Source organism: Centroberyx gerrardi, chromosome 6 (genome assembly GCF_048128805.1).
Source record: "Centroberyx gerrardi isolate f3 chromosome 6, fCenGer3.hap1.cur.20231027, whole genome shotgun sequence".
Classification (NCBI taxonomy): Eukaryota; Metazoa; Chordata; class Actinopteri; order Beryciformes; family Berycidae; genus Centroberyx; species Centroberyx gerrardi.
Window position 1 is genome coordinate 11,546,355 of NC_136002.1, and position 16,401 is coordinate 11,562,755.

General features: G+C 43.0%; 1 protein-coding gene across 1 annotated transcript in view; it reads left to right on the top strand.

Annotated features, from left to right (window-relative positions):
* Positions 1 to 886: 886 nt before the first annotated feature.
* The window catches only part of clmpb (CXADR like membrane protein b), a 62,588-nt gene continuing 47,073 nt past the window's right edge, over positions 887 to 16,401 (top strand). The window contains exon 1 of the mRNA XM_071917868.2: positions 887 to 927. Coding sequence (XP_071773969.1) covers positions 897 to 927 — 31 coding nt within the window. The 5' untranslated portion in view covers positions 887 to 896. The remainder of the gene's footprint in view (positions 928 to 16,401) is intronic.

The window sequence follows — 16,401 nt, forward strand, 5'->3', positions numbered from 1 at the left end:
GGTATCAATTATGTATATGTATATCCTATAGGAATATTATAGTGATTCTTTAGGAGATTGAAAAATACCATTAAGTGTGATAAACTCACTATTGAATACAGATACTATAAATCCATATAGGAATATAGTAGAAATATTATATTATTCTGTGATACAGTACTACAGGATGAAAAAAATAACATAATAAGGTCATTATAAACTCACAATTGAGTACCACAGACACAATAAAAATGCCGACAGCAGTACTGTATTATAGGACTATTACTGTATTATACAAATTTTTCATTAGAGGTAACTTAAGCCATTCAAATGAAAATGGCAGAAATGACTTCAGTGATGCCCGCTGCAACACTTTGCAGGGGCTCCCATCCGCCCCACGAGCCCCTCGGTGTTTGTTGCAGGATGCCGGTGCTGTGTAAGAGAACTTCAGACTCTAGAGGTCTCCATCCTTCAGCATCCCTCATCATCCACCTCTTCGCCCTCCTCCTCTTCCTCCTCCTCCACCTCCTCCTCCTCTCTCGCGTTTTGTGCAGCGCGGAGGAGGAAAGGAGGAGAGACTGCCGAGGAGGAGACAGAGGGGACCCGGAGACAACACGTCCCACGCCAGAGCCAGACAGCACGGGGAACTTTGATCTGACGCCAAGTACGATTGAAAATGACGATGGAGAGACAAAGCCACGTTTCTTCTCGGGAGGCTTAGACATGTCGGGCGTCTAGAAAACATATGATGTCCTTGGACTCATGTGCTCAATGAAGATTTATGTATCTCTTCTTTCTCTCCTCGGTCGCTGATGGTGCCGCTTCGTTGTGACTGCACTTGGGTCAGCCGAATGCATTTGAAGGCAGTCTGAGCGCATTGTTTCCAAGCTCCGTTGCATATGGGATTTCCAGCCGTGATGTCTGCAATATTTCGCTCTTTGTTTCTGGGTAAGTCACTTCCCATTCGTTTAAAAGAATCATTCAGTGGTTCATAAGTCAATTGTCTCTGAGGATGAGGGTAACGATGTCCATCTGTCTGTTGTAGTCATATTTATTGTGATTTTCTTTAGTCATATCAATTTATTTAGCCGTATTAAAGCAACACATCTGGCAAAGGTTCTCAGCCTGCAAAATGATTCAGAATGATGTCAGAATTTCGTATTCTCTGGTATGTTAGTGATCCGTAGACTTTTCCTCTTTATTATGTGCATAAATTAAGAAATTGCTAGTCAAAATTTAGGCGTATCTGAATAATAAATAGGCACAAGTCAGCCTTTATTTCCAAGCCATAGACTGCTCTAATTGTAGGAGCCGTTAAAAAGGGAAAAAAGATTCTCGAGGATAAAAGTTCACTTGATTAACGAAAGACCCCTCCCTTTAGAGCCGCTATCCAGATTTTTTTGACCGTGTAAATGTTGCATGTATTGTCAGAAACACTCTCGAAAGGCAGGCCAGCGACCTGCGGATAGCCGAAAATGCTTTTTCCCACTTTTTTTTGAGAAATCGGCGTGTAATTCAAAATGTAGCAAAATATGTTTTCACGTAGTCTATTCTACTTAAACCCCACTGAGGCCACATGCTTCAAAATAAATGAAATATTTATCTTGAGCTGTTGCACACTGTTCGGCCCATTTTTAAGTGTTCTGTTAATCATTTTGATTAAGAAAAACATGAATTTGACAGTTGGACTTCATCATTTGTTGTTTAATGTTTGAAATGGAAGTTGAAAAGGTTAATTGAAAATGTTTGTGCTAAGATCACTGATCAAGGAATCCACCACCTCACTTGCATTCTGAAAAGGAAAGCTCCCTCCTCTCTTTGTATCAGCATTAATAAAAACAACACAATGATATTAGTCAGAATAATAATAATAGTAAAATTAGACACAACTACTTACAAAACCATGTCACCTAAGTGCAAGCCTGGAATTTGTTGTGACACTGATGGGGAGGCCCACAGCTAAGAACTAGATTATCTTTAATAGATGCCCAGTAGTGGGATCGGCCTGGCTGGTGGCCTAACATGGGACTGGCCAGGAGACTCTGGCCCTCTCGTGTTCCCAAGTGCACCTGGGTCAGTTAGAGCAGTGGTTCCCAAACTGGGGTCCAGGGATGCCAGAGGGTCCCCAGCAAAATGATGGATTGTTTAATTTTACTGTTATTTCATTGACTAGAATTTACTACTGTGAGAGAAAGTGTAAGAATACACAATTCCAATCAAATCTTCCTAGCTGGGGGGTAACTGGGACAAAGCCTCTATCAAATGAGGGTCTAAAGCATTCTCTATTTGGTGGTCCTTGGCATGAAAAAGTTTGGAAACCCCCGAGTTAGAGTGTGGTGAGAGCGGCCAGTCAGAGGTGCAATGCAAGCATCCAAAACCTGCAGGCTTGTCTGCTCTGGTTTGTTTCCAAAAGTCGTTGTGTGCAGTGCGATGCATGCTTGAATGCTATTCATGGAACTGCAGTGTGGAGTGAAGGCAAACGGCTACAGGCTTTGTGTTTTGTGTTATCTGTCATTCTTATGATCATAATGCAGGATTAAATGATAGTTCAGGCATATGAACAAGGTTATTTGCTTGTTTCTGATGTGGCAGAAACAGTGGTAGATTTGTAAATGCCAAAAGAGGATGTAAACTTCAGCTCCCAAATTGAATTACTTACATAATATGTGGAATTGTGTGCAAGTTGCCTCAGTAATGCGTAGTTTTGTCTACCAGTTAATGCCTGTGTTGAAGGGGTGATGGTCACTGATCCCATACTAACTGAGGAAGCTCACTTGGCAGGAGGCACCAACATGTGTTTGGCCCGTCAGCCCTGTTCTGTTTGACAGTGATGTCATTCAAGCTACACATGTAGATTATATAAATGTCAGTGCTTTACTAATGATGATGATGATGATGATGATGATGATAACGATGATGCTGATGATGATGAGGGTGATGACAATAACAATAAAAACACACAACCAAATTTAGTTTCTTTGCTGACTTAGTTGAGCAAACACTGGCTAGGTGAAAGGTGAAAGCTCTAGTACTTTACCCACTAATGATAATGGTACATTAGCCATCAGCTCACACCTACAGTAGTATTACTTTAACTCTTAACAGGCTTGTATTGTTGCCATGGTGAGATATTTTCTCCTTACCCTTTCATGCTACAAGATGTGAATGTATAACACAGCTCATATCAGACTGCTGAAAATGATATTATTAGGCTGAATGTCCACAACAATTGCAACCTAGGCCCTGTCTCTCATGTAAGAACAAAATTTCTACTAGTCAGCCAAAAGAGAATTTTCCCTGACCAAGGGAGATATATCTGTCTTTTCAGGTCCCAGGCCGCGCTGCTCTGCTGTGCCAGACTGAAGGACATTTTCCCTAAAGTTATAGCCTGTATTAATTCAAGATCAACACCGAGGCCAAGTAAAGAGAGGAAGTGGCTGTTTTATTATAAAAGAATCAATAGTCATTAATAGGGGCTCATTTCCTTTTTATTTGGCTTTGGCCTTGCAAGTCCTGAGACATCCTTAATTTAATATCTGTTGGAGATGTAATATCCACTGTTCACATTACAGATAAGTACCGCAATTAATTGCCACAGAGAGTTCCGTCACTCCCTTTGTAACTCGGCCTATACAAAGTAAGAAGCAGAACAAGGTCAAATAGTGACTTAATAACAGCCTGGTGCAGTGGTAGGTTCACCTAAGTAAAGCAGCCTAGTGATGGATTGCCTAGCTGTCCTTGTGCCAGTGTTAAATGATTTTGAATGGGGGATTTGAAAATGGCTGTCCAGGAAGTAATAACATACTGTAAGTCACTTGACAGAAATGTAATGGGAAAGAATGAGCAGGCTGTCTATGTGAGCTCCCAACCACCACACCCTCACTTTAATTTGAGTTTGACTCGCTTGGGCTCTTATGATTGTTTCGCCATCATTCTTTAAGACATCACAATGCCAGAGAACACGGGAATACAGTAGAGCTCCAGCCTTAACATTCAGTGTTTGTGTGTGTGTGTGTGTGTGTGTGTGTCAGCATGCATACATGTATGTATGCATGACTTCGACTGTGACTGCATGCCAGGGCCTGTGCATGCATGTTAGCGTTAGATGGAGATAAGGAGAGCAGTGGCTCTAAACAGAAATTCTGTCCCCATTCTATATTTAGCATGTCTGCCGGGGTAGGCAGAGGATCTCTGAAATGTGAAGATGACAGGAGCCTCCTGAGCTAGAGGTTATGAAGTGACATCTTGATGCGTTTGCCCCTGAATCACACTCCCACACACACCAAAGCCACAGACTTCTGACATTCCCACAAACCCACAGACATTTTGCTATTTGACGTCTAGTTACCATACGTTAAGGCTCCGTCTTGATCTCCTGTTGACTCAAATTGTTTCTCAGGGTTATTGTGTGGCATCCCCTCGGAAAATATATTTAGTTTTATTTAGAGCACGTGATGAATTTGGCGGATCTATTTTGTGGAATCCGAAATCGCCCAGTATTTAACGTATTTGGCAGTTAGTTGGATGGCCTCGCATGTTGTTTGAATGAACACTCGGAGTGGACTCGACTTTCACTTTGACTATCACTTTAATTGGCGAGTACAATCAACGTACAGGGATTCCTCTCGGTGACCTTGGTGCAGAGAAATATTGACGGTTCCAGCGTTTCAGCACATTCTGACACACGGTACAAAAGCAAAGCGTCAATCTGCATATATACATTCAGGAATCAATTGATTGATACTGCATCCAAGCTGCATGGCGTACAGTGTGGTCGCAGCTGTCGAGGGGAAGGGCAGTGAGTGGATTGCAGTGCATTGCGCCATTGTACCATGAGATAGTTAAATGACTTCCCTTCCACCTATAATGTCAGCGATTTGACACGCAGTCCAAAGTGTAAACAGATTTCCATCAAGAGAGGATTGTATTACTCGAAGCAGAAGTAGCGAATTTGGAATGGCTCAGCAAGGGCACGGCACTCAGGAATGCAAAACCTCTATCAAGGGTGACTGAGTAGGCCTGCAGATGAGTACGGAGGTCCAGCCGTCCTCAAAGCGATTGACCCATATCGTTAACAAACACTGATTTGCCTTTCAAGCACTTTTCCCCTGATGTGTATGGCCTTTGAATGACAGTGTGCTTCCCTGAATAACAACCCGTCCCGTTTTTTTCTTTTTTTATACCGGAGGGATTCTTCATGTTTCATTGATTGTGGTGCTTTTAGTCAGAAGGTCTTTCCATTCTGTCACAGCAAGCTGCACGTCATGCTCGCAACGAGAGCGGTTCTAGGTGAAAGTGTACCTGTTTTGTGCAGTATGTGCTTTCATTCTTATTGGTAGAATTTCAGCGGCTCGTATTTTTATAGCAGCCAGGCGAGGCAAAAACAAAAGGTCGCACTGGTGAAATGAAAATGTTTCATTTCAGCATTCATCTCCTATTCTTAAACAATGTTCCTCTGTGTGACGATCTGTTTGTCTCTGGCGTGGTGCGTTTCTGCCACACCCATAATTTCCAGACTATCCGAGCATTATTGTGTAAAGGCCTTTTTGTCACTTGCATCCCATAAAACACAAGAGACATGCCTAGACAGAGCTGGGTTTGTGTAGTGTTCCTGACCTATAAACCCTCCCCCTTTTCATCCTTCACTGGGAAAATTACTGCCAGATTATTTTGGAACATATGAACAGGAACTGCCTATTTCACTTTACTGCTAATCTTTGACAGATGTTCTGGAGAGGCTCACATTCACATTAACTGGAGCCACATGCACAGTCTACACATGGCATTACACTAGTATACTGCACTGCTATACACACACTGACAGACACAGACACACACATAAACAAACACACACACACATTACGATACCTGCTTTTTCGTACAATAGATTGACCACGGGAGTATGATTTCTTATTGATCACCTTTTAAATCCACTTCAGTCATGAGGTTGAGATGTAGATGAAGGGAGGAGACACATTTTAGAGGGGTTTTTGATCTAGACAATCAAGACATAAATCACAAAAAAATGGGGATGCAGCTCAGTGTTCCTTGTACATTGAGTTTACATTCATTTTAGATAGTTTCTCTTCCATTCATTGAATATCTTTGCTTTCTTTCAAATTGACTTTGTTGTTTTTTGTAAAAGGTGACCACAAGACAGCAATGGCAACAGAAAACAGCTTATAGAATCACCCTTCACCTCCCGAATCCCTCGGCCCCTCCACCTCTGGACTCCCCCAACCTCTCCCGCTGACCTAAGTAGAAATCCATTCAATAAATCATTTAATTAACAACAGAATATTATGGCATTGGGGAAACAGGGCATAGGAGCGTGTTTCAAATGCTTGAACATGGAGCAACATATCCATTTTGGGAGAGGTAATGATTATGAAATGAGATGAGATGAGACTAAGCAGAAAACAAAAAAAAGACTCAGTTTCCATCAAGCATAAGGAGCAGATAAGATCAACTACTCAAAAACTACCATAGGAAACCCTGTATAAATGGTGGTAAAACTGGTAAAACTAATCCAGACTGAAATACTGCATTTGCCCCTGGTTATCTATAATCTCTACAGCCATGGCTATTTCCTAGCAAAAGTGAGGATTTCTGCTTTATTTGCTGTAGTGAATAACCATGAAAGTCAATGGAGCAAGGGCAATTACAGCTTTTTATGTTTTTTTTTAGAAAACCTGAAGTGTTTTGCTGTTAGTGAGCATAAACATTTTTAATGAAGGTCTACGATTGTTTTATGTAGACAGTAAGGAGATCAAAGAGTGAACAAAACAGCGAGATAAACGCTGATGCTGTCGGCCAGGCGGAGCGTGGAATTGTCTCCCATTGATTCACCCCATTGAAGTTCTGTCTTGATATTAGTGCTCTGCAGCGATTGACATTGCAGGAAATGGGACTCCATCTATCAATGACCGCGTGCTCTTGAGCTGTGAGAGCCGAGGTGATCAAAATTAATACTTCTTCCAAAAACACCATTTAAAATGATTTGTTTATCAGTGGTGGGGGTTGAGATGCTATCATCTCAAGGCTCCCAGCCCTGTTTTGGTCCTTTCAAGTGTTTTCTGCCTTAGTGAAAACTGGCAGCGCGGAATAAAGCTGGCACGCTTGTCTTCTCTAAGCAGAACATGCTTTTGATCTATGTTTTCTGTCTCTGAAACCAGGTATATCTCTGTTTTCTGTGCAGCTGCGCGATCCGACTATGCAGGAAAGTAAACAGCTCAAAAAGCAAAATCCCCATTGCTGAGATGTCTTTCACTTCCAAGCGGCTTACCATAATGCTTACATCAATGGCACAAAAGAATAAAAAGTAAATTATAGATAAGGCATTTATGCCCACACAATGAATAGCACAGGAATGACATTGGTTGTGTCACACTAGAGGTCAAGCCTCTCTAAATCTCAAGACTATTGCGTGTCTCATCAGAGGCGTCCCCCTGTCACCTGAACAGCTATTAACATGACCGAGGTTGATAACGCTGTCAGGTCCACATGATATAAAATCATTGTAGTCTTTGCTCAGCAGAGTAGACGCAGTTTAGCTGGTTGCTTTTATTGCTGGACAACCAAAGACCAAAGTTAGCCGGGCTAAAACAGACTGTCAGTGTCCCAGTCAACCTGTATGCCGATAGTTGTTCATTTCTTACCAGTTGCTTAACACTCTAATTGGTCATGGGGTGCACCTGTCAGACCTGAGCCTGTGTGGTCCCTCATCTCACAGTGTGATTATTGATTATCACGTCCAAATATCAGCTTGGACGTTCAAACGGCATCATACATCTTGAGATGGGAATCAGCAAAGGAGTATGGCTCACACCCAGACTGTGACTATAGGGAATCATCCCCATAAATCTTGAGGAAAGGATTTTTCATGCAGACAGGGAGAATCCTGGAACATACATTTATTTTCTTTATTCCAGTATGGCACTAATGCACAAAACATTGACTTTTTTTTCCCTCTACATGACATTCAGCTGTAATTCAATTCCCGCAATTGATTGCAGATAAACAAAAGCGACTTGTGTTGCACCAGACAATGGCAACCCAGTAGAGGCTTTTTTTCCCCCTCTCCTTTTTTTCCAATTGGGAACTGACTGAATGAACAGGAGGAAATGTTCCACGTCGCTCTATTTAGACGCCCGCTGTTCCTTTCAATTTGAAACAGTCTATTAGCCCGGCAAGCAGGACACTCCATTAGGTGTTTTGAACTCGCGTGCTCCATTGTCTCACTCCATTTCCTCTTTTCGTTGCCAGTCTCCCCCAAAGCGTTAGTGCCTTTAATCAGCGGAGGCCCTCCCACCCTTCAGACATTTATCTTCTGCCCCTTTGGTCGTCACCGTGCGGCCTGGAAAGATCTAAAGATGGATGGTGCTTGGAAGGGAGGGAATTTGGTGGCCATTGATTAGAGTGGTGGAAGACGGAGCGGTTACCTGCACAAGACCTGAACACCATCTGGAAGATCACCTCCATTCTTCCTGTATGATAGTCAGGACTCAGCCATCTGTGTAGTTTTACCGAGTGTGAGGGAGAAAGGGATTTTATTTTGATGGGGAAAGAAGAAAGTTGTCTATGCAGTAACTTTGAGTAGTGAACTTAATCTCCTTATTGACTGTATCAAAACTTTGGAATTGACCTTTAAAGCTCTATAAGTTATGCAATCAGGCTGATTAATTCTTTATAGAGATGAAGTACTTGGTCATCAAGACCGCATCTCATTTAATTGCCGTTCAGTAGGAACTGTAAAATGCAATACTTAGGTCCCGTTGTAGTTGCCAGTCCCGTTCTCATGCCGTGGCTGTTGTGTGATGGATGGCTTAATTATCCAACCACAATGCCAGCCATTTGGCTTTTCATACCAAAGCGAAAACATTGTAAACTGGATATCACTGATCAATTGCTAGGCCGTCCACAATTAAGTGTGTAATGCCACTGATTGCACTACAGCTCTCCCCTCAGTATGTCATATCGAGAGAGAGCAGAGTGCAGCGGCCCTTTAACAGGCCAAGAGGTTGAGATGCTCTCTGGAAGAAGTTTGCTTCCACAGGAGATAAAGTCACTTATGCAGGTGCTTAGGCCGTGGTGAGTGTTCAGTATATCGCCCGGGCTGAAAAAGCTTTTTTTTTTTCCCCCTCGCCCTCCCTCTCCTTTTTCCCTTTTCCCGGCAAAGTGGTTCAGAACAGATGGCACCACCACCTTTGTTTTTTACGAGTCGTTAGACTTGACTTGTTGATGAAATGGAGCCTTTCCGCTATACTGCCCATGCAGATGTGTAGCTTTACATTTTTTTTTAATGTCGCAAAGTGCCCTGCAGTAAGGATAGTATAGTCTACAGGCTGAAGTGCCTATGGACATAAAATGTTTACCTTACAAGAGTGCGTAGAGTGCGTTCCCAAAGAAGACTCATGTTTTCTCCATGACTGGGAGGCCAGCACTACCTTTGCATGGAGATAAAAGTGAAGTTTACTTGGAGTGTGTGTGCTTTTTATTGGCATGCCTGGTACACACACACACACACTCTGCAGCCCTAGGGTACTGGTGCTCCTGTGGCTGTGTAGGCTCACTACAGTACAGTACGGCACTGTACCCAAGGGAGTGGCAAATTGATGCCAACAGCTTCCCGGATAAAGCTCCCAGCTCATTCCGTGCAGATACTACCATTTTTCCCCTTAGTGTCTTCCATTTTTTAGTCATCCTCTGCATTTCCTATGTCTCACCCTCACTTGTTTAGCCTGGCCCATCATGCAGTCTGTCAGACCCAACTGTAGACCACTACAGCTCTGGTCTAGAGACAGACAGGGGCTTAGGACTGCATTCAAGATGCCTGTCATGGTTTGGTGTTACTGTCCAAACTGTCTCACTATGCATGAATTCTTCCCATTATGGTTGCTGGATGAGGAATGAGATCTTCTTGTGCAAATATTTGCACAAATGAACAGTACAGTTTTGAGTCGAACCAAACAGATGATGTCTCTTTTAAAATATTAAATATGAGGCTTTTTTGGACCTCACATTTTCTCCTAGCAGCAGACATAATTTTTTATGTTGTGTGTCTTTTTTTCAAGAGGGAAATCAAGAGTGTTAGCATTTGGCTTGATTTGCTGTCTGGGGTCCAAAGTTGCTGTGGAGGAGGAAATAGCAGCGTTTGCAAATTCGAGCTCTTAAAATAATTAAAGTTGGCGTGATGACTCTGCTCTCTAGACGGGTCCAAGCTCAAAAAAGACAGCAACAGGAATTACCATGCACCAACTGTAGGCTGTGTTATACTCAGAAATTAGGAATAATGAAGGTTAGAATATGGACTGTGCAGATAAAATGAAATCAAATGCATAATCCTGTGACTGTGGAGTGAAATAAGGCTTTTGGGCACTGGCCCCCCATTCTAGAAAACAAACATTTTTCCATTTAGGAGAGGGAGATGCTGTTTACTCTATTAACCTTTCCTCTTGGTTGCACTCTTGACATTGAACAATGTGAAAGAGGCCGACTCCTTGCTGGCCCTTTTGCTAATGAGGCAATTAAGTCTATCCTGCCTTGGTTGAGCAAGGGGCAGAGAGAGCGAGGCAAGTCATCTGCTGTCTCAGCAAACACCAAGCATCTTAACCGTGCTGCATGCAGAATACACAACAAGCCCTCTCTGGTGGGATTGGTTGCCTAGCCGTTGTGGTTCTCCCTTGTCAATGTGACCCTTAGCACTGCTGGAGATCACAGGCAGGGTCAGGCCATATTTGAAAGTATCCATGCGTGTGACTCACAGCAAATGGAAATGGAAGAATAACTACAGTGAAATAAAATTATGCCTGCACTCTACTTGTAAAGCATTGTGAAGCCGCTGCTGGTGTCCACTGTATGTCATAGCCACCGCTATTTTCACATTACTTTAGGATAACACGAGCAATACATACAGCATTATACCAATTAGGGATCTAGTAGTGGGCCACTGCTGTGACTTCCTCTGTGTTACACAATCCATTTTGGAATACAGCTATTACCTGATATTCATTAGTTAATACTTTAAAACAGTGGTCATAGCATTCTCAGAATTTTGACTATTTGAAAGTAAAGGAATGAAGATAACTATTGACTTCAATGTACCATTTTTTGACTTTTAATATTAAACCAACAATCAGATTGCAAGAGTAGATGGCATTTATTCAGATAGCGGTGATATTATTTTGGAAAGAAACCCTTTTCCCGCAAAGGGAACAAGCTATGGTAGCTAGCTAGCTACAGATTCACAGGCTACTGTGAAAAAATGTTGGCAGCTTCTATCATGAGCCTGAAATCATACTTTCAGAAATGCTTTACCCAAAATGCATCTCAAGAGGCAAAAACCGGATGCGCAAAAGCATCTATTCCCTGCAGGCAGATCATCCCCTCTATCAGTTGGTACAGTCGTAGATTGTAGTTCTCCATTGTTACAGTTTTTTCTTTAAGTTTTTATGCCTAAAATAGAAACATGCAAATGGTCTAAAAAGCTTATACCATGTGCCGAGAGGTGAATCTCAACACCATTCATTGCTTTGTTTAGTTGCAGTAAGACAGACTACTTTGTGGTCAATGAAAATCGCGTTAGCCACTTAGCTGCTGGTCAACCATGGGAAGGCTTCGGCCTACACTTCCACTTCAGCGCCCTATTCTTCCTCATTTTTTCAGATCGCGGGTATCTTAATTTGGAAAGAAACCCTTCAGTTAATACTTCCTCATTTTGTCAGATTGCAGTCATCTTATTTTGGAAAGAAACTGTTCAGTGAAAACTTCCTAATTTTTTCAGATACCAGACATCTAATTTTAGAACAAAACCTTTCAGTTAATACATACCCATTTTCTCAGATTGTGGTCATCTTATTTTGGAAAAAAAAACAGTTCATACTTCCACATTTATCCAGATAGGCCTACTGGACATCTTATTTTAGAAAGAAACCCTTCAGTTACGTAATACTTCCTATTTTTTCCAGATAGTGGTCATCTCATTTTGGAAAGAGACCCTTCAGTTAATAATTCCTCATTTTTTTCAGATTGTGGTCATCTTATTTTAGAAACACTTCACTTCGAAACACTTAGAAACACTGTTAGCACTTTCTCAGACGGCTCCCTGAGAAAGTCTGCTAGCTATGTTTCAGTGCTTCCTACATTTCCAACTCACCCTGAACACCTACTTCACTGGTGGCCTCTGTGTGTGTTGTTGGCTTGACCCCGCCGCCTGTGGAGTATTTACCATGTTTCTTTTATCCCATAAGTTATTCATGCTTCTCCAAGAGCTCTTGCTAGTCGACAGACTGAGAGGAAGTTGGGCTACAGAAGGCCAATGCAGGCAGTGCGGACGCTGCAGCTTGAGGTACTGCGTAGTGGAGTGAGGATGTAGCTCTGATCGTAGTCCCATGAGACTCATAACCAATACAAGGCCCTGCGTCTCTTCCTCACCTGTCTACTGATTACTAGAGAACAAATCCTGTGTGTGTGTGTGTGTGTGTGCGTGTGTGTGTGTGTGTGTGTGTGTGTGTGTGTGTGTGTGTGTGTGTGTGTGTGTGTCTGTTCACGCCTGTTTGTCTCTTCAGATTCCATCTTTGAAACATGTTGGATAGTTAAACTGCGGAAATGCAATTGCCTCAAGACTGTAGTGCTTATTTCCAGGCTAATGTTGATTGTTTAAAATGTGCTGATACTCTGCATCCATTAAAAAACACCCCTGTTGCCCAATTAAATGAGAGTGACAGCAATTAGCATGTTTCTCCCCTCTTAGCCTAGTGACTGGCTGCTATGAGTAGCTGCTGCGTCATGCAAAAGGGGGCAGCATTAAGGCCTAAGTTAATGTGTTTAAGGGATGCACAATTCTAACGAGCGATAACGGAAGGCTTACGGCTGCTCAGAAGGGATTAGGGGACATAGCTGTCTGTCTTAAAGCTCAGGCTTAACCATCATACTCTTTTTTTTTTTCCTCCGCTTCTCCTTTCTCCATCTCTCCTCCCCGGTAATGAATCGCCTGTGTTTCCTGACACATGGCATGAAAAAGAACGTCTCACTCGGCAGGGAATGAAGACGGCTGCTCATTAGCTCTGGAAAGGTGTACCGAACCAGAAACGGGGAGATGTCCGGACAGATTTGCTTGAAATCAATGCCTGTCTTCTGAGGCTTCCTCTACGTGGCCGCCACTTTGCCGGTGTGGCAAGGGATCACACTCGATTCACAAGCAGTCTTGATTTGCTAATAACAGTGTGTCTCCGTGTGGGCTTGTGTGGGCAGGCAGATGTGTGCTAAAGCTACAGATGCATGCATGTAGGCATGCATTAAGAACAAGGTGATCAATATGATTCCCTTTAGCATATCAAGTTGCACTTGTGTAGGTTCTCACTGTCCATTTTGACATCCTCTGCCACGTGACCAGATCAATATTGAGAGATCACCTCTGCTTTGGTGAGAGAGACAGATGCCTCTGAGGTGGCAGGATTGGAGAATGGCAGGGCTGAGAGTTTCCAGTTACAGGACACCCAGAGGGCACAGTGACAAGGTCGTCAGGAAAAGTGCTCAGTTAGCAATGGCCTCCACCAGCAACCGACCACGTCTGTTCTGCTACTGGCCAAAATTACTGACACTCGATACAATAGGTAGCATGCCTCTACAGCACAATATACTGACAACACTGATACCCCCTGTCTGAATCCTTTCGAATCCTTTATCCTTACCCCTATCCCTTAGCCCTATGTCTTAGCACTGGTTCAACTTCACTTCGGGAACCAATCCTGGTATTTTGCTAACTTGGAACCAGTTCCTGAACAGAACTGGGTAACAGAACCCAACCCTAATCATCACTACCACCACCACTATACACACACACACACACACACACACACACACACACTTACAACACTCTTTTGCTCACCCCCGACTTATTCCTTTCCTTCACATATACTGTGGACAAGGCCCTTATAATGACGTTACACTGAGAAATGACTCTTTCATTCAATATTCAACTCACATAGTACGGCAGGACAAGACAATGGAAGACTCCCTTCTTCTCTTGTTGGAGGAAATGTACTGAGTGTGTGCACTCCTGTGTATTTGTGTCACAATTTAATGCAGTCTGTTGCCACTGGCCCTGGGCAGATGTTATGGCTATAGCCTGTGGCTTATTGTATAGCCAGCGAAGAAGTGGCAGCCTTTAACTCAAGCTAACAGCCTTCCAGTGAAGATGGATAGGCCCGCGCTCGCTTTTTCTGAAGCTATGTCAATATCTCTGTCACTAGCTCCTGTGCTGTGAAGTGTACTGGGAGACCTTTTCATTGACGTGCTAGTTAGCACCGTTTTGTCGTTGGTAACTGTACTGTGGGGTCTTCAGGGAAATCATAATGCGATGGTGCCAGCACATTTTTGATTATTAATGAAAGTTATGGTGTTGAAGTGTGGAGCTCTCCTTGCGACCTAGTTACAGTACCTCCCACTCTGGCGTCTCCTATGTCTCCTTCATTTCCCCTCTTCATTCCTCTGTTGTCCTCCTCTCCCCCCGACCATCCTACTCTCCCAACTGCATAACTAATCGCCTTCTCTAATTGATCTCATGGACGGGGGAGTGGTGGTCGTGACGGGGGAGAAAAGGCATTTAGCCTGTCCTGTCTTGTGGGTGGACATTTTGATGTATTGTGGCACACATTATCATTTGAATGCATTAGCATGGCCAGCCGTGTATGGGTTTTGAAAGCCCCCATTATTTTACCTATTGATTTTTTCTTTTTACTTCACCCGCTCTAGTTGAGTTACCACTCAAGTAATCCCAGTTATTGTTTATTTATCAGATCTGTCCCCAATGTACAGTATTATAATTTGACTGGGAGGGTAGAAAAAACAAATAGATTTTATTTTTCTCAGCAAACCCCAAATGGCCTCTGCATTGCCATTGTTTGCCTACACGGCATTGGAACGCAATAGAAGTATGAATGATGTTTCACTAGACTGACCAGCGTGGTCATTAATCCTAATATTTAGACTGTAGCCGCCATCCACTCCCAGCCGCGGCCTGACTACAAGTAATCATAGCCCCGCACCCTTGTGTATTGTGCTGCAGAAAAAGCACTACAAGCGTAGAAGCTTAGTCCATCAATCTACGGGGCCAGCCATATTTTTTCCTCCTACCCCATGTTGTAGGATTTTACATGTCACCCTTCCCCCCCGTCCTGAGGGAATATGTTTATGAGCCCTTTTTCTTACTGTCCCTTGTCTTCCCAATCCCCCTCCCCTGTTACGAGACAAGGGGTCTGTGCGGACGGCGCATGCATAGCTTTCCGCTGCAGGGTCGTGATGGATGGCCACTCAGCTATATGCGCCTTGCTCACCAGAGGCTGTCCATATTTCTCCTTCGCTGCCCTCGTAGACCTGCATCTGCATGAGCACAGTATGGATGCTGCTTGCTGTGCGCTCGGCAGGCCTGAGGAGTATCTGATTAGTTGTAATGGAATTACAGTAATCTGATTACAAAAAGATGACATCTGTAATCGGTTACAGTTACTGTAAAAAGACAGTAATCAGATCAGATACTTTTGCAAAAATGCATGATTTTGACTTGCTGGGTTGCTCAGAACATCTTTGAAAGGAGAAAGACCTCTAAATTGTAAAACACATTTTTACTGGAGCATAATTCTTCACATTATCAAATAATGGTTGATCATCGCAGATATATATAATTAGAACTATAAATTAGAATAAACTGTTAATTTACAGTAACTTAATTTACAGTTAATTTACAGTATTTGTTCTTGTCGGAGTTATTAACTGAAAAGTAACTGAAAGCAATACATTAAGACAGATTGCATTAGTGAGGATGAGCATTCCTGTAACATTAACTGTTACAATTTTCTGCAGGTAATCAGCAGTCTCCACAAAATTACATTGGAAAGTAATCCTCCTAACCCTGGTAATTGGTGTTACGGTGAATGGTGTGCTGGTGGGGACGGGTGGGATGTGTGGGGGATGGATGGATATATTGAGGTGGAGTATTAGCGATGGGATGACCCGAGGGCCTTATTGGAGGCTAGCGCTCGGTCATGGAAGGAAAAAACGCTGCAGGGTACTCTGCATGGCAGCGCACTGGAGCTTTTGGGTCAGAGAAATGAAGGGAGGGAGGGAGAGAGAGAGAGAGAAAGAGAGAGAGAGAGGATCTGTCATTGATCCTGTGGCATTAGCCTGGGCTGCAGTCATAATGAAGCCTGTGCTGTGAGCTCTGTGTGTGAGTGGGACTATTTGTGCGTGAGTGGGACTATTTGTGCGTGTACGCACACACACGCACGTGCATGTGTGTGTGCGTGTGTGTGTGTGTGTGTGTGTGTGGTGTGTGTGCAACTGACAAGTCCTGTAAATATCTGCATCTAGAGTGTTTATATCTCAGTGATTAATTATAACTCATGTGGACATAAATAAATCAGT